Source organism: Charadrius vociferus, unplaced genomic scaffold, assembly GCF_000708025.1.
Source record: "Charadrius vociferus isolate BGI_N301 unplaced genomic scaffold, ASM70802v2 scaffold136, whole genome shotgun sequence".
Lineage (NCBI taxonomy): Eukaryota > Metazoa > Chordata > Aves > Charadriiformes > Charadriidae > Charadrius > Charadrius vociferus.
The window spans coordinates 3,605,057-3,630,141 of NW_009648960.1; the positions used below are offsets into that span (position 1 = coordinate 3,605,057).

The window sequence follows — 25,085 nt, forward strand, 5'->3', positions numbered from 1 at the left end:
AAAAGCTGTCAAAGGAGCGTTTAGGGAGACAGTAGCTGTAAGACAACAAATCTTGCACACTGAACAACTATCACTCCAGCACTCGGCATCTTTAACATTGAGGTCCCTGGGCTAATAAATCCCATTGTGGACATCTTGACTTAAGTAACATGAACCTCACACTGCACCCTAAGACCTAAATGACTCACACCTACGATTAAGTGATGTGCTGAAGCAGCAGCTTACACCAAAACACAGCCAAGAAATAGGTCATAGATGCTTCTTGGAAGCCTATTTTCTACCCCTGGTAAAAGACAGCTTTGAGGTCTTTGCTGGGATGCCATGGTATGGACCCCCCTGTTTCTGGTATTGTACATATCATTTACAGAGATTTCCTGATGGCTTTTAAATGGTGATGCCTGTATATACTCTGTATCGAGGAAAAAAAATGCATATTGCGTTTTTACAAACATACAGATGCTGTGAAAGAAAATACAGTTGTGAAATTATTACCAATGGCTCTATAAAACAAATAGAAAGTATTTTATGTCAGATCCACACAAAGCACAAACAACGGTGCTGAATAACTGTTTATATTATATTCTCCTCATGTACTGAATTCCTAATTTGTTCCTGAGTCTCCCCTGCCCCACAGTTCACACAGAAGACAAAAGTAATCTTCCCAGTTAGTTAAAAGCAAGTACAACAAATATGTCAGTGACAGCTCCTCAAACAGTATAAATCAGTGCAGCCTCATTTGGACCTGCTCTGCTTTATATTCACACAAGATCCAACTTATGCTCTCTGACCTGTCCTGAAAGCACACAAGTCAGCAGAAACACTGCTTTTAAGAAGAGCGGGTGTGCAACACCCAGTGTGGAAGAGCACAGGTTATTGATGGCCTGTCTGATCTTTCCTCCCTGCATTGTTTCCCACATCACCTGCTGGAACCAGGTTTTAATTCCAGCACCTGTATTTCTGTGGCTACTCCACCACAGTCATGTTTTCAAATCAAGCCATGCTTTCAGCAAGAGGCTTTCAAAGCACACTTTTCACAGACCCAAGGAGATGAGCTTTGAAAAGGAATTCACAATAAAGAACTTCTTCCGTGGGCCACTGAGCAGAGCACCTGCCTACAAATGCTGGGTCGAAGTGGGTCTGCACCCTCCCACTATTTTCTGCTTCCCCTCTATTAACCTGTGTCTCCTTAGGAACAACAAGAGCAACACTTAGGACTGCACTTACCCCTTTCAAGCAAACCACAGGCAAGGAGGTGTTTTCAATCAATGCCCACAGAGCAAGGACACATTCTCCTCCAAAACAAAGGTCCAAAGTATGACTGGTGCCATCATTTCCCACTGCCAATGGCCTGGCTAGTTTGGTATCCACCAAAAGGAAGATCTGCTGTTTCCATCAGGGTTAATTTGAAGAGTTGAGCTTTAAGAAGACAGTTTGGTTTGCTGCTCTGCCAGACTGTCTTTGAGACTTTGGGCAAGCCTTACCACCTCTATGCTTTGCTCCTCAACTGCAAAACAGGGGCTTCTCATGCTCCTCTTTTCTCACTTGAATTCTAATTTACAGGCTTTTATCAAGATTGAAATGTTCCTCTTTGGGCAATATACTCACACTTCTGCCTGTTGCAAGATGGCCCAGTCTTCCCTGGGGCTTCCTCGAATTTTCCCCAGCAGAGAACTTGCTCTCCTTTTCCCCATTCCTTTGAGCTCCCAAGTAATAGCAAATACAGTCAATTGAAGGTTCAATTGCTGCAGAGATGTCTAAGTGACTTCGGAGCACAAGTCCTACTGATTTTCAATGAGCCTTTTGTCCCCACATCACAAGGACATAAATAATGATTTCACCATAGCTGCCTACCTCTTTACCTATGTTTAATAGTACTTCTTATACACTCTCTTGTGTACAGCCACAGTTCTCAGGGAGCACAAAATCAGGAACACAAAAAAAAATCATGGCCACATGCAAACAAATCCTCACTGGTCAAAGAACAGATACAAATTCCAAAAGAGGCTTTCCCTTGCACCCAGGCCACTGAAGCGCTTTGAGTCAAACACACCCCAAATATTCCTTCCAAGTCTGGGCTTTAGCTGTGCTCTTGGGGATGACAGTGCAAACCCTACTGCAAATCTGACTCACTCTGGATTGGGTCCATAACCCTGGCCTTAAAAGTCACATCTCACTCCTCACTGCCTCTGACAGCTAGACGTGGTCTGTTCAAATTTCCATCTCCTTCACAAGCTGTCAGTGTGATGAACAGCCAGTGGGGTCACTTCAGGGCCCTTCCCCTCCATTTTCTCTCATGTCACAGGTGAGGCCAAATCTGGGGAAAGAATTATCCTATCGCACTGCCACTGCTCCATACACCATCGCCCATTCATGGACTGACAGCATGGTATAGTGCTTGCTCTTTCTGTGCATGTACATATATGTGGTTTTGTTTGTGTGTGCGCGCATGCGTGGTGGGGAAGGTTATAATTAAGATTATATTACTGCAGGTATGAAGGTAATTGGTCAAAAAACAAGAAGTCCACAATGTAAGTTCCCACTTAAAATGAAAATATGTAGGTCGGAGAAACAGCAGAGGCACATATTTGACATGTGTATGATATTACTGGATATTCTTGCAAGTACTCTCAAAATGGCTTTCTTTTCCCAATTCAACTCAGGCCATTTGCTTTCTTGCAGTGAAATCATATAACAACTCTTTCTCCATCTTAGAGGGCCCAGAGGCAGAGTCAAATGGAAACATTGCTGCAGCTTGACAGACTACACAGTTTCACCAGCGCCAGGTCCAATATTCTTTGTAAAGAAGTTCACAGTGACAAAAGTAAACAGGGCAGAGGGTGCCCTTCCCAGTCTCTCCTGTCTCCTTGTCTGTACACCACTGTAAACGGACAAATATTTATATGTCAGAAAGGTTTTTTTCTCCCCATAACATTATCCCATATGACTTCCATGGATGGAAACAGATTCCCTGCCCAAATCAGTACGGCCTTCTGCTCACCTCTGAATCACTCCACGTGGTGAAGATGCAAGGCAGCATGCGGTATGTGAATGCTGCTTGCTGAACTGCTCACAAAGGCCTCCACCTGCCTCTGATCCCTCTTCCCCATCTGTCTGTCATATCCATTTGTTCTAGCTCTAAATTTCCTCTTGGCAGTGATCACCTCCTTGTTACCAGTCTCTGCAATAGCTCTGCAGGGCCCAAATCAAGACTCTTGCCAGAGATGTTACTCCAGCTGCATCCAAAGCCTCATTGCAAAGAACCCCCAAAACCAATGAAGAGGGAAAAAGGAAGGGATGGATTTCACCCAATGGAGAGCAAGCTTGTAACCAGCAACAGTGCCTGGAAACAGGGCAACTACTTCTGGTTCTGGTGACTGTATTTCAACAAGAGAAAGATTTAAAGCAATGATGGTGTCACAGCCCATTCTTTTCAATTGGGAGTAATCTTGTAGCACAGGTAAAACTCATGCCAGGCATGCTGGAGACTGGAAACAGCTGGCTGCAGGAAGAGCACGTGTTTGCCAAGCCTCATTTGCCCCACTCAATTAGCTTTCCCTCGGCTACTGCAGAGATGTATTTCCTGATGTGGCTCACTGGACTAGTGTCTTAGTTTGGGTCAGAAGCGTTTTTCCCTGGCTCTTTGCCTTTGTGCCAATGTGCCTTCAACGTAATGCAGCTGGAGCGTCTGTCCTCTCCGTCCAATGCAGATTGTGAAGTAAGAGAGTTTCCTTGGGAAGGTTTGAACAAGGACACCAGAGTTAAATACTGCATTGACAAGCGAATGAGACTAAGTTAATTTATACCACCTGCAATCTGAGTTGAATTGCACAAATCCACTTACAAGGAACACAACATCGATTGTGTATGATACAAATGCAAGGTTGGATACTGCAAAAGGGCTTGCTGTAGCGGGCTAGCTACACAGTCTGCTGCCTACTCACCAAAAGCATGAAAAACTTTGTGGGATGCTACCAGCTACTGATCGCCTACTAGTAATATTATCACTTGCCACCCACATCACAGAGGGAAAGCAACCTCAGTGATATAGGAAAGTTCGGCATGATTAACCTCTGTGGAGTGATACTGGATTTATAGCAGTTGAGGATAGGGCCAGCCCCTGGGGTCCCAAGTGCATTATTCCAGAGTATGCCAACCCAACAGCAAGGAAATAAAACCGATTCTGGATATATTGTTTTTCTTCCTCAGGAGCTGCACGTAGATATATTTAAGGCACTTGAGACAAATTCAACATGACACGGATGTTAGAGGGCAAAAACTTGTGCAGCCAAACAATAGATTTCTGTAAATAATCAAGCTACTCCTCTTCGACATCTCCCTCCACATTTATTTTTGTTTAGCTCCAGATCCAGCTTGTTCCAGGGGGCAAGGGAGAGCAAGAGCTGCTCAATTAAAACCGTGCAGCTGGTCAAAGAAGCAGAAATCACAGCAGATGAACTAACTAGCACCGTAGTGATGTACTGGCTACAGTGCGCTCCCAGTGCCATCATGTGGTGAAATGTGTTTAACACAACGGGTACCCGAAGCAGAAAAAGCAGCCAACATACAGCCAATAACTCAGCAAGGAGGTTCTCCCAACCTCGTAAACCATGAAGGGAAAGCTCAAGTCAGCATGAGGTTGGAACTGAAATACGGCCCAGTGCTTTAATTTACTGCTCTCTTTCCTGCTTGGTTTTATATGGCCATTTTTCTTGAAGAAAGAAGAAGATTTATATTTAAATATGTCTGGAATTATAGATGTTTGAAAGTGCAGTACAAAAGCAACACATACTGTGTGATCACAGCAAGGCAGAAAAGCTTAAAAATCAATTGGCCAGGCTGGAAAAAATGCTGTGTATTTGGCCCTCAGGTGCCGTAAGTCAGGACAAGTCCTGTGAAGGCTAACTCTGTCCTAGGCACAAAAGTGCAGCCTGCTGTTACTCATTGCAGGCCATCCACCTTCACAGCCTTAGCCTCAAAGATACTACAGGGAGGATTTTCCAAAATAAACTGAAAATTCCATGATCCCCCAAAACAGCCACAATGCCTAAACACTCAAAGAAGTTCTCTGACCAAAAACAATGTTCTCAGAAATTTCCTCTGTCCCAGTGAGGCAGTGAACTGGGTTTTAAGACAACACTGCTTGCTCTCAGCACTGAAATAAACATCTTAGCATTGACCGCATCTGTGCTCAGGGTCTATCCCATGTTTCCCAGCAGAAGGATCCTCAGAAGGACCATTGCATCTTAGGACAAGACTGCTGTTTTTCTTACCTGTTCACTTCTTTCAGGATCTTCTCCATGTTCACAATGCTGTGCATCTTATACAGGAACCATTTGTCAATGGCTGTGAGTTTGTGAATAAAATCCAGAGGGACTTCATTATCCAAAGCCTGCCAAAAAGAGGACAGCACCAAACAGACGCTTTAATACATACTTCGCACAGACCCTTTAATACATATTTCACAAATATAGATTTAGTCTGCAAATAGGTAGCAGCAACTATATAAAGACATCAAATGTATTGTAGAGTATATGGGACATGTGCCCCTCAAGCAGTGTCAGGAAGCACCAGCCACTTTTGCATGTGTTTTGGTACCAAAAGCTGGCTTATGTTGGAGCAAGAGAGAGATAATTTACTTTTTACAGACCCAACAGCCAGGCTTAAACTGATGGCAACAAGGATTGGTGGCCACTGAGTACATGCCTTAGCTAACTACAGGGAAGCATATTCAGCCTGCAGTTCTCACTCCTCCATCTGCACCCCTTAGCACCTAAATCTCAGACCCACTGTCAACCTCCTAGCTGCAAATGTTAAACAGGAAGGTCCCGATTCTCAGCTCTGGAGGAACTCTTTGCTTTGGAGCATAAATCTTGATTTACCCTTGAAATACAAGGCTGAATCAAAGCATGTAGCCTTGAAAGACCTCTGAAGAAACGGGAAGTCCAGTCCTGGGTGATTCTTTGCAGCTACATGTAACTCTAGCTTCTCTTACTGTACCTCAAGTTAATGTCAAGATCATTAAAATTCCCCCGCATTATCTTGCTGAGGCTATTTTTTTTTTTTTTTAATTTTTATCCAACTCTTTGGAACCATGGGGTAAAAAGGAACCCCATAGAGCTATTATTCATAACACAATGGATTACAGGACACTGTAGTATTAAAAAAAAATCTCAGATGAATATGCCAGACAGCCCCCCATTATGATATAGTTGTTTCTTCTATCACTGATATTTCCTGGGTCTCACCAGTGGTGTACAGTTACAACTCTCCTGATAAAACAACTATAATCAACCATAATGATAACACCAGCATGGTATTTTTGCTGAGCTGAGGTAATCAGGGTCATTAATTTGTTGCCATGCTTAATTGTTTTCTTGCAGGGCAGCATCCCTGGAACAAAGCCAGAGCAATGCCACTGAAGAAAAGTCCAGCATTAATCTAGGAATAAGCTTGGCCACTGCACCCCGGCATTATTCCTCTGAGTTATCAAGCTGCAGACACAACATTGTACCGTCACCGCTTGCTTCAGCATTGTGACGTGCAGCCTTTACACCAGCTAAGAGAAACGCACAGGTCACTTCAGTGCTGTGGCTCCAAGAAGGCACCACCCGCACGGACAAGGGATGGGTAACAGTTCTCATCAGGAACTGCGAAATTCCGACACCACTTTCTGCCTTTTCCAAAGGATTTCAGGCAACTCGCCTTGCTCTCCCTCTCACAATTATTCTCTTGTCCTGAGAAGTAATAAGCTGCTGACTCAAATACCCTGCTTGCTCACAAGCAGCAGTGAAAATCCCTACTGCATATTTTGCTCTTTTAGAGTAACCAGTCACTTCCACACTGAACCTTCAGCTGGCGCTTGGCACCCCAACAGCCACTGCTCTTCCAAATGCCTGCAAAGAGAAGCCTGGGGCCACCACAGCAGTCCCTGAGCACTGGCAATAACAGAGCTGGGCTTCTCACGCATTTCTGGGTACTCATACTGGTATGAGGCAACTGATAGAGGATCCCTCCCAACCTGATCCCTTAGTGCTTGGAGGGTAAGGTCACACTGTCACATTAGAGGGACATGAGCTGGTCTTTTTTCTGCCCATCTGTTTTCACAAAACATGTGCAGACTTGCATGTCTTTAAGATCTCCAACCTTCAGTCAATGTTCCCTGAGCCACACATACACACACAGGTAGCATGATCACATACACTTATATTGCTTAAGACACTTTCTTTAAAAGTCCTAGGGATCTTCAAGGGAAACTGAAAAAAAACAAATGCCTTCCCCTCCTTAATGAGATGAGGCACAGAGAAAATAAATCATCTTCACCCCTGTGGCATAAATTTGGGAGAGGAACAAGTTTGCAGATACTTCTTGCTCCCAAATCACCACACTACAGGGGCAAATCAGGTTTCCAGGCAGAAAATCCCTGTAGGATTTGATCAGCGGCCCTGGACAGCACTGAGATGGCTTTACTTTATTCAAACCTACACGAAGGAGTACAGCCTAAACACACCTTGGAAGAAGGGGGAGGGAAGCCACAGCAGGACAGCATGACTTTAGAGCCCTGCTCACCTTCAAGAGCATCCCATCCAGTAGCCATTGGCCCTGTGCTGGGATGCCAAGGGGTTTATAGGACTGCCTTCACACTGCGAGTCAGGGAGCAAGCCTGGTCTCCAGGCCAAGCAACAGAGGGCAGCTCAGCTGCCTGTGCTGTCTCTAGGGCTGGCACCCTTGTTCCTTCAGTCCCATCCCTGCTCCTCAGCCTTTCAAAGGAAGTATTTAGCTGCCTGTGGACAGGAGCACAAGTGCTAACTAACACATCTGTAGTGTGGACAACTAGGAGATCAGGGCCCTGGTGTGAAACGGAGTATGGATCAAATCCACAGCGTAAGTCTTCTGAAGCTACCTGTACACAACCTTAAGAGGGCCCAGAAAAGATCTAATACAATCTGAGCAGCCCTGATCATCAGGCGGTTACATCCTGGCAGCACTCAGCCACTCTGGCCAGGGAACAAGTCTCACCTATTTCAGCCTCTTTTCTAGTGCCTTCTTTTACATTATAACAGGGAGTCCCATTACAACAGCAATAGCTTTGAATGGCAGCTGAACTTCCCTCCCTTTCACCTGAACAGTGTCTGTTTTCATCATCCAACAGACAAAGGAGAGAGAAAAAGTAAAAAGCCTTGGAGAACTGACTAGTGGGGCTTGTCGGGGAAGAGAAGACAAACAACGATGCTCCATCCTGTTTCAAAGCTGACGGCTAATGGGGACTAACTGTTGGCTTTTAAATGTCAGCAAGCTGGAAAGGGATTTCCAGGCAGGCAGCCCCAGCTGCCAGAAGTACCTCTTCCTGATATTGCTTGCCTCAGTTATTAACAGGGACGAATTAGTGCACTGTGTCAGGCAGAGGCAGCACTTTATAGGGAGGGATTAAGACTTTGATCTTGCTTTTTTCGACAGCTCCCAGTGAAAATGCCACCAGCTGGGAACACCCAGAGTGTTCAGTGGAGCCCAAACTCACCTTTATCTCCCCTGATCCCCTGTGTTAACATGGGGCTAAGATTAACCTTTCATAAAAGCTCTCTGAGCCACCCAGAGAAACAAGAAGCAAGATTTTTCTCTCAGTCACTAGAGAAAGCTATAATAAAGACCAAGCACAGCTGCTGAAGGATGTTCTACATTTATGAAGACACGCATTTCCCCAGCTTGAAATGAGAGAGTCAACAGCTGGACAAGTCACACATTTATAGAACATCTTGTGCTTTTTGTTCAGGCCATTTATAAGAGGAACAGCTATGTGAAAACATTTTTACAAATACAGCACAACTTCAGGTCCTCACATTCATGTGAGGATGTAATGAGATGTATCTACACATGAGCACAAAGGGCTTAAAGACTCCATCACACAACATCAGGGGCACAAAAAATAGTAACCAGGCGTTCCCTGCCAGGAAGGTTTACAATCTTAAAAAAAACCCAACAGGTAAGTATGAGCTATAAAAGACACCCGTCCCTTCCTTTTCATAGAGGGTATGAACAGATGGACAAGCTAGCTGCAGCAAAAACAAAGTGTGAAAGTGCACCTACCTTGTAAAATAACTAACCCCACATTTACCATGTGATATACACAGGCAAACACCATGGAGCTGAAGGAAGAAATAATTTCACACCCTAACTTCCCTTACAATAACACCCCCCCATTACCCAGACACCTTGAAAGATGAAGTGATTTGCCCTGTGTGACAGCACTGAGGTTAAAAGAATGCTAAGGGAAGTAGAGCCTATTTCAAAGAACAGGGGGTTTCCTGTATGCTACATTTAACAGAGTTTTCATTTTTTTTTAGTTACAAGCCCATACCAATGCACCAATTGCAAAAAGACAGTACTCTCACAGACTGCAATTCTTAATCATGCTTTGTTTCAGTTCTCAAAAGGGTCTTCATTCTTTCCTTCCTCCCTTCTTTCCTTCCTCCGCTTGACACAGGTAACAGTAATCTGCAAAATTCACCAACTTTGACTGACACTTACACTAGTGTAAATCAGGGCTGAACATTAGCCAATATTTAGCAAACAACTATATTACAGGAACAAGCAAAGGAAAGTGATTCAGGTCTCCGCCAACACTCAGCTACAAACTGAAGTGTCAGGACACAGGAATGAACCTGCTGCTGAATTCAGTGAGCACTGGCTAAGATTGCACCAAAAGGCAAACATATTACCTGAATACAGAAGATGCAGGAAAATACAGATGTCTGCAGGAAAAATTAAAGTCATATACTCACCCAGCTGTTATGTTCTGCAGAGGAAACTAAATGCGATACAGAATATCTGTACTTCAACAGGAAAGATCCTACACAAGGTGGTCTGCTTGACACAGGGAAGCAAGTGGGTGAAGAATCTGTCACCTCAGTTGACCCAATCTGGTAGCTATAATTCAAAGGACATAGGTCAAGGGCTTTCTATCTTTTGTTACCTTGGCTATTGCGTATATCCGAGTGCTGGATGGCTCAGAGAGCTCCTTCTGGAGATCTGTGATGGCTGGCCAGGCTTTATTCATGGGCAGATGTGAAGTGAAGCCATCTACAGATGGGTGACACATTCTCAGGGCCTTTTGGAAGCTCTCTTCAAAAGTACGGCCAATAGCCATGACCTGTAACGGATAGCACTTCCACATTAGTTACGGTGAGCTGCTGCCCAGCTATCCCCTGAATAACAGAGGAGTGCAAATTTAAACCATGAAGATAGACATACAGAAAGATTACAGCCTTTGGACCTCCTTCCTAAGACAGTCCCTATGGCTTTAAGACAGGCACAGCTGACTGAGCCTTGACAGTCCCACTTCTAGGCCTGACTCTGCCAGCATTATCAACAGGAAGTTTCAGACAAGTGACTGCTTTCTGCTTTTGTCTCCCTGTCTGTCACTGCTCTCCTCTATAAACTGCTTTGAAGCACTTTAGTAGAGGGAAGCATTATGCAGCAGCATGGGTGTAGTAATATAGAAGGATATTTCTGTTTAACAACCTGTTAGAGATAGAAACTCACAGTGGGAATTCTAAGGTTCAGAAGAAATCTGCTCCTCTTCTTTAAATTACATTTAACAGTGACTCTCCCCTGTGAGGGCTCTCTTAAAGGATTAGTCCTCATTGGCATAGCAGCACTGGGGTTTCCCTCCTTCAATCTTGACATCACATCTAATAAGAAAACAAGCCTTTCTCTGTGGAAATCTGTGAGGTAACAGAGCCCTTTCTCAAATTTCAACATTTTTATTTCCCAGTGCAGTGAAACCTTAACAGCATAAAAATCTTCTCAAACACAATGTTGAAAAACGTCAAAGAAAAAAATAACATTGTTTTCTCTTTTCTCACAGCTCCAGGCCCACTGCCCAGCACAACAGAGCTCAGGAAAAAACAGACCAGGCCAGACTGTTCAATTAATAGAAATACAGCAGGTGCTGTGATCTGCCTTCAAGTTCAGGGCTAGGGACACAACTGTGCCATACTAATAGAGACACAGCAGCAAGAAGCTCTTTGCTTCAAAGACACTCTCCTACTCACAGGTCCTGAAGACTAACCTTTTTGCTGAGTACCTCTACCAGCTGCAAACTGTATCTCTTAATCTTCTCCATCCCTGTTCCAGTTCACCCCCCAGCAGTCATAGACCTGCACAAGTGGAGCACTGACTTTTCCTGTGTCTCCCCCATCCCTTTACCCAGCTTCCTGCCTTGAGAAGACAGAGGTTCTGCTTTTGTGATATATGACCACTGGAAGGACTTGATACTACCACCTGCAAATGTGTATGGCCAGGAAGCGTTTACAGCTGATGGTGTACAAGGCAACTGTATGTAGGAACCCCAACTCTAGACAACAGTCCAAAAAACCCTAAGCAAAGAGGGGTAATATCAGTTAGCATCAACTCCTTAAAAAAAAAAAAAAAAAAAAAAAAATCAAACCAAACAAACCACCCCCTTTGCCATTCAAAGCCAAAACTATCACTGGAAAATCAAGTTCTAAATAATCCTTCCAGTTCTGATGAAGGCTTGTTGTCTCAGCAAGGTAGAATTGATGCTAGGAAGGTCTCCTAGCATGTGTTAAAATAATTTAATAAAATACCTACTTGAAACACATTAAGAAAAAAAGGCAACTGAAAAAATACACAGTTAATTACTTTGATTTGGTAGCTGATACGTAATTAAGTGGGTAATTTACCCATTTTGCTTCACTTCTCCCCTTTTAAAACATTCTGTTATTGTCCCAGATACCTTAAAATCAGGGTTTAAAAGTCACACTGTCATGTTTCAGGTATAAAAGACTTAATCACTAAGAGAAATCAAAACTTCAGAGCAAGATTACAGGTTGTGTTTGGATTTCAAGAGCAGAAGTAGGCTGAGATTTGGCATATGGGTTTAACAGAGAGTACAAATAACTATGGGAACAACTGAGAGCTGTGGCTCATCAGCATCACTGAAAATCTTAACAAAATACAACGCTTGAAGTTATACTCTAATTAACTACCACTACAGAACCCTAAACAAAAAGAAACTCTAGAAGTCCTGTAGTGAGTGTTAAGAATGAAGTCAACCTCAGGTGATCCAAAGTGGATCTCTTCCCTTAAGAGTCAAACCATTTATGAATCCACACTGTGATATCAAAGATTACACACTCCTAACTCATTTCAATTAATTGCAGTACTGGATAAAAATCATTTGAGCTGAATAAATATCCTCAAAAGCCATTAGATCCCCAAAGATAGATATTCTGAGAGTTTCTAAGAAAGAGAAATGACTTTCGTAAGCAGTGGGGTGGAAGGGAAGGAGAGAGTCTTGCACTCACCTCTCCCACACTCTTCATGGAGCTTCCAATCTGGTTGGATGTATGCTGAAAACGGTCCAAATCCCAACGGGGTATCTTGGTAACAACGTAATCCAGGCTAGGCTCAAAGCAGGCAGAGGTTTTTCCTGTCACCACGTTCTTGATTTCTGGCAAGGGTATACCCAAGGCAATTTTGGCAGCAATGAATGCTAATGGATACCTGCCATAGAGGAAAGGTAGAGAATGGTAGAGTGGGAAGTACTTTGCCTTTGCAAATCCCAGGAGTGGATCAAATTAAACAGATGTGAGGTGTTTTTTTCCTCCTCAACACAATAGGAGGTTACTGTGCTCAAGCACAGCAGGGCCTGTCTAGCTTCCTGCCCTAACACATTATAGAGGTACCTACCTAGATCTGGGACTTGCTTTGTTATCTGCAAAGCCACCATTTTAAATATGTGTCACACCCACAGTGAGACCACATAAACAGATATGTTTTGCTCTAAGTCTGTCATCCAAAAAGAAAACAATCAAACGCCCACTGTCCAACATCATGGCTTATCTCCAGTCTGCTATGGCACTTCAACAACCACAAGAGTTGTTGAGAACTGCAAATTAGAGATTAATTTGTGCCTCTCAACAGCATCTGCAAAGTGCAATTAAGAAGCCAATTTTTAAACAGCCTGCTCTGACCATCCTTATCTTGATTAGTTTATGATTAGCCAACAAAACAAAGGCAGCTAGCAATACCATTTGCATCAATCCGACAGACAGCTCATTAATAACTGTGTCCTCCGGGTCCCAGAGATGATTTGCAGCCAACATATGCATACAGTGGCTATGCTTTGTAAGGACACCTATTAGGGTCCCCCCGCCCCGCCATCTCCTGAGAGTTTTTCCATTTGTGGCACCATCAGGCTGGAATAGACCTGGAGGGTTCACTAACCCCTTCTTCCATCTCCCAGCAGGATCGTCTCTCCAAGGGTCAATCCTAGCAGATGCTGACAAGAACTGTTCTTAGAAGCTTCCCATGCAGAAATCTGCACCTTACTGCTTTGACCGCTCCAGAGTTCTTCCTAACAGCCAACTTCAGTCTTCCTTGCTACAAATTAAGCCTGCACCTCCTTGTCTTAACTGCATGGAGAGCAGATGCAGGAACTCTTCTTCCTTGCAGATGTCACATACTTAAATAATACACTGAACCAACTCCCTTACTGTAAAATTCTCTCATTCTGTTCTTATCCCCTCGGTTTTTGTTTGTTCACTTGTTTGTTCTGTGGTGGTTTGGTTTTTTAAATAATCTTACCCTGTTGCCTTGGATGCCAAAGCTGAACTTCTCGAGAGTCTGGCATTAACTTCAATGATGTAGTACTCCAGGGAAGTTGGATGCAGAGCAAACTGGATATTACACTCTCCCACAATGCCCAAATGTCGGACAACTTTGATGGCACGATCCCTCAGCATCTGAAATTCCTCATTAGAGAGTGTCTGGCTTGGAGCCACTACAACAGAATCCCCTGTTTGTCACAAGGTAGCAGAGAAGGAAAATAAGCAGCAGTTCGGCAGCAGTAAATTCTAGCCACACGGGTCACTTTCTCTACTAACCTATTGCCAATAATGAAGTTACCACAGACATTCAAACCCGTGGATGTACAGTTGATGAGATGCACAGACAGTTAGAGGCTCAGGGTTGGAAAGGCCAGGCAATCTTATGGAAAATGGGATCATCAGAGTAGGTTTAGCCTAACAGTATCTGTTTCACTCCCTAACTGGCTCCATCCAAGATCTGAAGAGTATTTCTAGAGACCACTTCATCAATCACAAAACTATGTCAGCAACAGCAGGCAGAAGGGCACTGTGTAAAAAAGTTAATGAGCCATTTCCAGTGAGCCACCCTGTGCCCAAGCCTACCTGTGTGGACTCCCATAGCATCAATGTTTTCCATATTGCAGACGGCAATACAGTTATCAGCAGCATCTCTCACAACTTCATACTCTATCTCCTTCCAGCCAACAACTGACTTTTCCACCAGAATTTGGTTAGTCATTGCAAATGCCTGGGAATATGTTAGGGAAAATGAACAGCAAGAAAGAAAACCTTGTTAGAACATGTTCCCGTATCTAAGACTCCTGTGGTGTAACTCCAGACATCCCAGGCAAACATGAAAATTGAAAGATGAAGATAAGCAAAGTTCATAGCATCGATGACAAGCACTTTATATTTCTTGGGTTTTGGGTTTTTTTTTTCAGAAAAAATTAGCTTCATTTGAAAGGCAAGAAAATATTTATGTGATCTGATGGGAAAAAAGGCAGAGCATGTGAGCTTGCAATGGCATGTGAAAAACAAAGAGGAATATAAAAATATCTAAGGCTTCAATCACGCAAGACACATGCTTTTGTTTGTGTATGTGGGCAGCCTCACAGACTTCAATAGGAGAACTCTGCAGAAAGCTAAATGACTAAGTGATGAGAAGTGTGGGTGCCAGCAAACTACGTAATTAATAGCACTAATAATGCTGCTTATCATTGGCATACTAACCAGAAGCAAGACTCGTGATTTATTCTTAAACTTGATCTTGAAAGCACTCCTCAGCACAAGAGACAAAAATGAAAACACAGTTTGTTGGTAAATGAGCATAATCTAAGTGAATAAATGGCCTTAATATTAGCAGATAAAAACCATTAATCAATTCTTGCTTAAAATCCTAGAAAGTAACAAGCACATTATCAATCCATCCTTTAGCAAAGCTTCTTGTTTTAATGCTGCCCATGAAACAGTCTTCAGTCTCGTCCCCTCTGTATTTCGCTCAAGCGGTTATTCAAATGTTGCCCTTAGCTCAGCTGCCAAACTCGCACACACACAAAAAAAAAAAAAAAAAAAAAAAAAAAATAGTTTGGAGTGGCATGTCACATCCGGCCTAAGCAGGCACTGAATTTGCAGTGATGTAGTGGGAACACCTGACCACACCTGTGAAACAATCTACCCTGCTCCTGTGTTACTGTCTATTGCCTTCTCTCACTCAAAATGAGCAGAGTCAGGAGACATGAACTCAAAGACAGATTACTCGAACCCATAGGTGTTCAGTTAGGTGTTCAGACCAGTGTCTGAAAATCTAGTTCACAGAACTGCTACAGATCATCTTCATAACTGAAAAGAACAGAGTTTCTGCTGAGCTGTGGGAAGAAGCATCCAAAATTCAGCTAATTCATCAACAGTGAAATTGTTTTGCACTGTAAATTTGAAATATTGTTCTTCATTCAAAATGCTGAAGGTCTTTTGGTATCACTTTTGAGAAAATGAAAACATTTACTTAGAAAGTGGAACACAACCAGACTTCCGGTAGAAAAAGGAGTGTTTCACAAACGTGAAAATTTTACTAAAAATATAAACTGACCCACTCTTAAAATTTAACACAAAATAAGATTTTTATAAAGAGCTATTGTTTTATGGATTATAGGGAAAAATTTACATTTTTGAAATTACTTTTTTTAAAAAAACACCAAGAAAGGCTGACCAAACCCAGGGTTTCCTACCAAAAAAATGTTTTGATATCAGCCTTTTAGACAGGACAGCCACAGTCCAAGGGTTTCTGGGTGAATTTCTAGGTGAATTTCTGCATGAGTTTGGGCAAGCGAAGTGTTTCCAACCTCAGACATCAATCTGTAAGATGAGGTTACTGCACTCACTGCCTCCTCCTGCATTTGTCAGTCCTGTCCACTGAGCCTCCCTGCAACAGACACTGCCTGAGCAGATGTTTGTTCAGCACTAAGCACACCGGACCCAAGTCTGTTTGCATGAAAGCAGCGTGGAGGAATACAAGAAATGTCATTTTCACAAACACCTCTTACTGGCACAGCAGTATTTCTTTCTAGAGATAAATGAAAGATTAAAAGGTTTAGCAAATCAGGAAATGACAAAACCAAGAATTTTAGAGATCAACTGATAGAGACTTATTCCCTAAAATTCTGCATTTTTTTCTAAGGAAGAAAGCTTTTGGGTTTTTTTCCCCAATTATCTGTTTACTTTTCACAGCAAATTTATAAAAAACAATCCCAGATTTTCTACAGAAAGAGAGCTGTCCCTTTATAGCCAGGGACAGCTGGTGGATGTCAAACTATTGTCATCCTGTTAAATCTCTACAAGAGGTTTTGACCTAGCAAAAATCTCATCTTTAGACAGATACGTAGTAGAGGCTCATGCCTCCCAGCTCTTCTGTCCCTGATACTACATTACAACTCAGCATTTCAAATGTTTCAACTTCCTTGACATCTTTCATATGCCATTTACTCCAGAAAGTGGGTGAATATAGTCCACTACGTTTCTTTTCAGACCAAAATTGCTGAAACACTTGCTCAATTTATGACTTGTTTCTCATGAATTTAACAGATCTGTCATTTAACCATTTCCATTACCCACATCAGTAGGAATTACAAAAAGTGGGCATTTGAAAGAATCAGGATAACATTTTACAGATAAGATGAAAGGTAGGATATGTATAACTCCAGTGTCTGTGACTATTAGAAGAATATCTAAGAAAATCAGATGTTCAGCTCTATTCCCAGAGCTTGCAATTGCAGACGTACCTTTGTACCAAGGTCCAGCAAACTTTCCTTATCAGGACATATGCCTGACCCCAGACCACCAAGGGCATAAGCAGAACGTATCATGACTGGGTAGCTAATCTTTTCAGCTGCCTTCAGAGCATCTTCAATCTTAAAGGAGAGGGGAATACATTTCAGAGATATGATAACAATTAGGCTGAATAAAGTCTTCATCTCTGGTTACACTGTTAAATGGAAATCCCATCAGTAAGACACTAATCTGCCTGAAGATAAAATGAAAAGAATAAAAGGTGGCTGTGTACCATTGCTTATTTGTTCTGCCAAACAGCAGAAAACTGGAATATGGACTCAAGGAGGTGACTTCAGTCCTTACTTACATGTGGACTTGCTTGCTGACTTTCCATAGACAATGTCCTTACCTGGTCTGTCTTCACAGACTTTAGCATGAAACAACCCTCTCCAACAAGACATCCAAACTCAAACAGGCCTTCCCACTGAACTAATTTTTTGTTTTCACATTCTCATCCTCAAGAAGGATTTCAGCATTGCTGATTTTGACGACCTGAAATCCTAAGTCTAAATGGCTTGTGCAAGATTTTTTTTTTTTAAAGTAGCCACTGAAATGTTATATATTTTTGTGCTGCGGCACAGAAGTCACTGCAACCGAATTTGCTTTTCTTGTCAACAGGTAAATTAGGTTAGGCTTTCCAAGTGCTTAATTGCATTTTCCCTCCTTTTAAATCATGATGAACCAGCATCAATCACTGCGGAGTGCTGGTGAAAGCATAGAAGCTACAGTATCCACAGTTGTATTCAACTTTCACTTCACAAAACTAAAATTATTTTTTTTTAATAACTCAAATGGGCAACAGTAATAGTAGTCACATCTTCAAAATTGTCTGATTTACCGATTCCACTGCAAAGCTAGGAGCAATCTTTTCATTTAGCTCAGTCAGTTTATCGGAAAAAAGCTTTCTATCCTCTGTAGCCATGACGGATTCAACTGATGTACCTAGGACCTTCACACCATACTCCTGCAGGACTCCTTGCTTGAAGAGTTCCACTCCTGCAGAGTAAACAAAGGCGCAGTTTTAAGGACTGACTGTAGATGAAGAAGAAAGTATCAGAAGATATCTGACTAGCTGACAACTTGTCTGACCTCATCAAAAGCTAATTTTATTATTCTTTGTCACTATTAGAACTCAGAACCATGAGCAAACCACAGCTTGCTCATGAAAGTTTCTGTCCTCAAATCTATGAATCCTGGAATATTAGTAGAGTTACTGCTTGGCCATCATCTGCAACACGAAACAAAGCAGTGCAGTTGGATACTGTTGTAAGAAGCTAAATGAAGCTAACTTTTCCTTTTGACCTCTGCCTCAAGGTGGTCTGAATATCCCCAATCCAACTATGACTAAGACTTAAGCTGAAAAGCAGGATATATGAATTAAAGTATCAAAACCAGCAATTAGACGTTATGTTCACAGCTTAGCAATTACTCACTCCCCCATGGTCAGGATCTCTGCCTGTATCCCTTAGTAACCTGGGCAACGCATCAGGCACATGGGTCTTCCATGTCTGCACAAATAAAGTCTGCTGAACACGTGGTAAAAAAACATGACTTTGCCTGCAAGGAGTGCCAAGGCACCTGTATCGTACTCACCACAGTTGAGAGCAGTCTGGCCGCCCATCCCCAGAATTAATCCATCAGGACGCTCCACCTTGATGACCTCTGTGACAAACTGTGGAGTGATGGGGAGGAAGTAGACAGCATCAGCTTGCTTTAAGCCAGTCTCATTGGTCTGCACTGAAGCAATATTGGGATTCATCAGGACAATTTTCACATTTTCTTCCTGAAAAATGAAAATCTGCATTAAAACAAGCCACATGTGGAAAAAGATCTAACAGCAGCAGCAGCAGCAAGGAGAGATGGAGTTCAACAAGCAATTCACCAACCACAGAATTTAGAAAGCCTGGTTCCTTATGTACTCTCCCATAAGGGATTTCTGGTATCTTGTACCGGGCTGAGCTAACACCAGTTCTTTACTTTCATGCCTCTACCTGTCTGTGAATCTTGAGAGAGTGGAGATTCCCACCTGATTCAAAAATTTGGATAAAATTGTTCAACGCATTTATGAGTTACATAGGGGAGACAGGAACAAACTCCAGCATAATCATGTCTGTCTTCTGTTGAAAGGCAGACTAAAAGCGACCAAAAAAAAATTTAATCAAAACCCAATCTTTTCTCACCAAGCAGTAGGTTTTTGATCATTGGTGTCCAGGTAGTTCTCAGATTTTTGTACCAACTAGTAACAGTACAAGAATACCGGTTTTTGTGTTGAATTTCCATAAAGATGCTTTAATTTTCCTGGTGTTATCACTTCAAAAATATTGTCCCATAACCTTTTTTGTTGATGTTGCACACACTAAAGACAATCTCTGTCTCTATAAGCAAGACAAAGCTTAGCCAAAACTTCACCTTGTTTTTTCTCTGTCACACATGAGAAACTGAGCTAGAGTCATAATAAAGTGTATCTGTTTCCTGCTAAACCAATAGGAGTTTTGCTACTCTTTTGGCTACACACAGAAATTCACTACAGTTTGCTCAATAACAGAAAAGTCTGAGTCAGAGCTGGGCAGATCAGCTCTCCTCATTCTTGCAATATTAGTGGGTAATGAGGAAGCCAACCAGTTTTGCTGATAATGATGAGGCCAGAATGTGGCAAGGCTTAAAAAAAACTACATCAACTGCAAGCAGATAAAGAACAATGTATTACTGCTTTGTTGAAAAGGTGGACTGGGAAGTGCAAAGGCTGTGGCCTTATTTTTATAGGAACTCATTCCAATCTCCATCAACTTCTTGTAAGGCAATAAACTTCTACAAACAAACAAACTATTTGCAAACAACACTAATTATAGATGCAAAATACATTTTAAGAAAAAGATTTGCTACATAGAAGTTGCGGAGGTTAACAAACAACCATGACGACTCTCATTAAAAACAGGAATGTGATGATACTAAAAAAAAAAAAAAAGAGTAAAAAGAAACAGGAAATAGGTTGGTAGAATAAGTCAGCCATTCCTCAAGGAAATGCTATGGAAGTGTTGCCGGGACCAGTACAGAAATTGCTGTTTTTCCCAGTTCACAATAAGCATGAAAATGCCATAGGGTTTTCTGTGTTTCTTTAAAATTTGTGATTGCTTGACCCACTGGTTTGGGGGAACAAATATATAGCTCACCTGGATAGCAGTGGGATTCTCACTCAGAGCTCTGACTGCTCAGTTCAGGTATTGGATAACACTTCTTCTCCTTCCTTTAAAATACTGCCTTAAAAACTGGCTGTAAATCTCTGCTGACCCTTTTTCCCCATGAAAAATTGGATTTTTTTCACTGAAGCACACTTTTCTTGGAAATGTGTGAAACAGGGAAGGGAAAGAAGAGACAAAATCCTTATGGAAAATATTTTGGATTTAAACAAATGACCACAAACTGGGTAGTTTTCATGGTGATACCATGGTAAAAAGAGTAGATCTCTAACCAAAACATTCTTCTCTAATAAATGTATTCAGAAATTCTGTTGTAATGAATGGGGGAGGGAGAGGTATATCACTTTCCAACAAGCTGGAGTGTCTGTCCATCTCAGCCCTTTCTTTCCTACTTATCTGGGGCAAGGCATCTTAATGCCCAGTTAGCAGTGATGAGGCAGATAATTAATGAAAGAATTAATGCTCACTGTGCTAAGAGAGACACATTTTAGTGATATCACATCTTCTGGCCCAATTGTGCAAGATGATGTTTTTTAACCCACTTGCTGTTTGCCCTTGCTACCCTTTCCTTCAACTTGTGCCTTTTTAATTTTTTATAAGCACATAGTACTCTGTGCAACAGCTGCCCATTCTGATTGGAGATCTCTGTTAGAACTTGAAGCAGTGGGCTTCATTCCTCTTTTTGTGTAATATCCACCTGTATTCAGACCAGTTGGGAGAATCCCCACAGCAAGTAATCCAGAAGGTTTTTTAGGTGACCACAAGCCAGTCTCTGTTGTTCACAGATGTTTCCAGGTCTTGTTTGTCAGAGGATGTTCCTGTCTTTGATGAACATTCTTGCAAATACAAATTCACTGACTGGGGAAGTCCCAGCTCCACAGGATTCTAGTCTTTAAAAGAGGCACCTATTTAACTGTATAGGACTGAACATTAACAACAGCACCTTCTTATAACGAAGCAGCAGCCAACAGACTACGAAGAACAGCAGTACGTAGCAGAATGAATCAGAACATCCAGCAGTGAGAATCAATGTTCATTATTTTTAACAAAAAAAGGGAAGACGTCTAAAGGGAAAGAAATCTCTATTGTCTCCTGTTAACTGTCCCTGTTCTCTCCCACCCATGCTCTGCAGCTTTCCCCTGGCACGCACTGACCAAAAGCCTTCTCTCTCACATGCAACTGTAAATCACTTGCCAGAGGCAAGGTCAGGAAGTGTAAGCACTGCCGCTGGAATGGCTGAGTAGCTTGCAGATCAGAGCAGCTGGCTGGTGGCCACAGGAAGGGAAAGGGCACTGTAGGAAGTCAAGATAGGGAGATTTATCATTAAAAAATTCACTTTCTTCCACAAACCGGAACTGAGTTTGAAGGACAAAAGGAGAGAGATGCCTCCTTTCCAACTCAGGTCATTATCTGAACTCACCAGTTCTGGGATCATCCACTCCTAACTCATTCTTGTTTTCTTGATGACGTAGCCAGTTTGAACTAGTAGCCAGCAATAGCAATACAGGACACAAACAAAATATATATCATACAAGATGTGTTGTAACACCAGAACCAACCCAGCGAAACCCAGATTATATTTAAGATTACTGTAATGGATTTTTTTGTTCCTTGACTCCAGGGTCAGCACAGGAATAGAATGGCCCTGAAGCCCGAACAGTCTCAGAGCCACTCACAATCATCACCTCATCTGAAGGCAGCTCCTACATCTGCTCTGAATCTGTCAGACAGACCTCTACAAGCTCTCTTCCTTCTTCACATGAGGTTAGACATGAACTAGGGGGGGCAGGTACCTGTTACATTTCCAGTAACAACCCCATCACAGGAATACTGCTATGCTTCTACACCTTCTCCTAGCGTGAGCTTTTCCCCTAACACCCTTTCTATGTGCTTTGCAGTTTTGCAGCATGAAACAGCCAGAGCAAATTAGACCCCAAAACCCACCATGTGAGTGCACTACACAGGATGCTTCAGCACAAGCACCTTTTTAAATATATGTGTTTCTCAGGACGTTCAGAAGTACACAAGCACTTTTGCTTGCTTCAGAATAATACAGCCCTCCAGTCTTCAGAAAGGGAACGTCAGAAGCCAGGTAATAAGTTTACCGGACAAAATTCATCCAAAGGAATGACTTTCCATTCATTCCTTTCAAGATTATGAATCTATTCTGGAAACAAAACTTGGCATATATGAACTTTTAAAAGTTCATTCCATTTAAAATAAATATCATTCAGAAAACCTCCCTTGATAAGGGGTTAAAAATATTTTGCATAACAGTCTCAACAGCAGCCAACCATTCAGCTGTTGTTATTATTTGCCTACCTTGCAGTGTGTTGGCATATCACAAAAATTCCTGCAATTTCAGCCCAGGTGTAGCTGACCATATTCCTCCCCTTCATCTCCATTCAATGTGACAAGCCTGGAGTGACCAGTCATACATCACAAATAACAAACTGCTTGATGACTGCAATGGAAACCTTGAGAATGTCTCTCTTCAGAAGCTAACCGTGAGTGGTTCACTCGCGTCACTCAACCAACAAACGAAAAAATGTCTAAATTTCCCTAACAGCTATTTATTCTTACCAGCTTGCCTGCCCCAGTGATACCATAGTTGGATGGTCATACTTAGCTGTAAGAAGTAAATTACATTAGATTATTATTTGCAGAGTATCCTCTCACCTTCATGGCTTTCACAGCCTGGGATCCAGAGTAATCAAATTCCCCCGCCTGACCAATCGACAGACCCCCAGATCCTAGAATGAGAACTTTGGAGACCTAAAAGTGTCAAACAGCATGAAAAATCAGTCCCCATGGTAGAGGATATTGAAATAACAGAGACTGTGCAGCACTGAACAGCCTCCAATTACAAAACATAAGTTCTAAAAAGAGAAGAAAAGTCACCTTCAAAACCACTGCAGTTTTAGTTCTAAAAATATTTCTACCGGAGTGTTCCCGTGTATCTCTGGTTAGAGAAACACATGACTTATGCATAGGACATACAATAAACGTGTTAATTGTATCAAGTGTTTATAGACAATCATGCCTCACTTTGGCTGCCCACAAAGTCCAGCTGCCTTCTAAGATAGCAAAACTGTATGAAATTCAGCTCACACTAGGAATTTCGGACTTATTTGCTAAGCAACAGAGCATCAACATTATGCTGCTAGCACAAAATCTCATGGTCAGATTATGCCAGGGCACCTCATGTACTGCTATGAGAGTACCTTTCCTGGGAGAACTAGAAAGAAAAAACACATGAAACATCAGATCTTAAAACTTTCTCAAAGAAAAGGGAGTTAATAGCACAAGAGATGCCCGATGACTGTGAGACAGGCAGCTGACAGGCCTTTTATAAGTGAAGCCTCCTTTGACTTCCACGGTCAGCTTTTTGTGCCATTTTGTACTGTGGGTTCAGTAGGAATTAACTAGCTCCTAGCTTCACTGACAAGCCTGAATAACAAGTACCTGTACACTGACCTCTACTCTGGAAGCTGTTGCTCCAGCCTTGGGCAGGACAGAGGAAATAGTAGTGCCTTTCCCTCTCTTCACCAGTGAAATAAATGAATCAAACAGGTACTAGGAAAAATGAACATGTGTATTTAAGTGGAATTAAATAAATACCAAGCAAAGAAGGAAAAACCAGGCCGTTTGTGAACTCAAGCTATCAGTTCTGCTCTGCTGCTTTCAGATAGCAGGTTTACACCATCAGAGAAAAGGGGATCGTTATTTGAAATTTATTTAACGAGTTTGACATATTTGACAAAGCTGCATTCAAGAAAGTGAGGTCATATCAGGAAGAAAACACGTATCAATCATGCCTGTGTGCTCTGCTTGTATATGGCTGGCAGTGTAATGAATGAGCTTGCATTAAAAGTTAAAATACAGAAGACCATACACTTAACTAGCTCAGGGGAACCATTTGGAATGGGGCCTGCTACAGAGCTGGGATCTGAACAAGTGTATATATAAACATTAGTTGTGCTAAATCAGTATTGTCCTTCCAGAGGAGATCCCAGATCAGCTGTGAGAAAAGTATTCTCCAGCCAGGCCAGGCAGGGGAGGCAGCGTCACCACCACTGGCATGCAGGCAGCTGCAGACAGCGGGACAGGTTCCTCACTTGACCCCACACTTGCAGAGCTTCTGTCCGCATGGCCCCTGCAGCTGCCTGCTGGGAATCACCTATGGAAGAAGTACAGATGGGTCCTGCAAGTCCAGCAGGATAGGCACTATGTTATCAAACCAATCCCAGCAGTGGGAGTGCGCAGACTTGGAAAAGACACAGCCAAGGGTTGTTTTCAGTTCTCTGAGATTCCCTAGTCAATCAGATTGCTAGGTAACTTCTTGATATCAAGAGATTTACTTGCAGGTTTAATCAACATCATCAAATTAAGATTAAAATAAGCACTTCTATGTATTCTTCCATCTTCCTCTCTCAAGAAATGCTAAATAGTTTATTTATGTTCAGACATGCCTTCTCTGCCTTCCACATCCCCTGTTGCTGCTTAGTCATACCCTGTGACTACGCAACCAGTTGTTAAAGAATTTGTGCGAAGTCACAGATGGGGGATTAAAATTTCATTTCACTTAGGAGAACCAGAGTGAAGAAGTGTGAATCCATTTACATAACTCTATAGTAATTATAAAATTTGAAAGTGGAACTAAAATGTATTAGAAAGTTAATGATTTTATTACAAAGCATCTGGCTAGTATTTTTTTCTGTTAAGATCAAATCCTTTTCCTTTTGCAATCACCCCAGGTACAAGAGATTGGAGCCTGATCCTGCAAAGGCTTAAGCACTTCAGTAACTTCCAACACACAAATAATCCCACCAGGACTCAAAGCATACACATCATATGAATGGAATCGTTGATCCAAAGCACACAGAAGTCAATAGATGCCTTGCTGCTGATTGTAATTAGCTGTGGATCAAGCTAAGCAGACACAAGCCTATGCATG

At 42.2% G+C, this 25,085-nt stretch overlaps 1 protein-coding gene across 1 annotated transcript in view; it reads right to left on the reverse strand.

The window, feature by feature from the left end:
* CPS1 (carbamoyl-phosphate synthase 1, mitochondrial) overlaps window positions 1–25,085 on the reverse strand; it is a 99,110-nt gene that overhangs the window by 45,047 nt on the left and 28,978 nt on the right. Inside the window, exons 12-21 of the mRNA XM_009887599.1 lie at window positions 23,606–23,704; window positions 22,808–22,903; window positions 18,525–18,714; window positions 17,770–17,927; window positions 16,883–17,011; window positions 14,211–14,355; window positions 13,606–13,816; window positions 12,324–12,522; window positions 9,968–10,144; window positions 5,271–5,389 (exon numbers count right to left, since the gene is read on the reverse strand). Coding sequence (XP_009885901.1) covers window positions 5,271–5,389; window positions 9,968–10,144; window positions 12,324–12,522; window positions 13,606–13,816; window positions 14,211–14,355; window positions 16,883–17,011; window positions 17,770–17,927; window positions 18,525–18,714; window positions 22,808–22,903; window positions 23,606–23,704 — 1,523 coding nt within the window. The remainder of the gene's footprint in view (window positions 1–5,270; window positions 5,390–9,967; window positions 10,145–12,323; window positions 12,523–13,605; window positions 13,817–14,210; window positions 14,356–16,882; window positions 17,012–17,769; window positions 17,928–18,524; window positions 18,715–22,807; window positions 22,904–23,605; window positions 23,705–25,085) is intronic.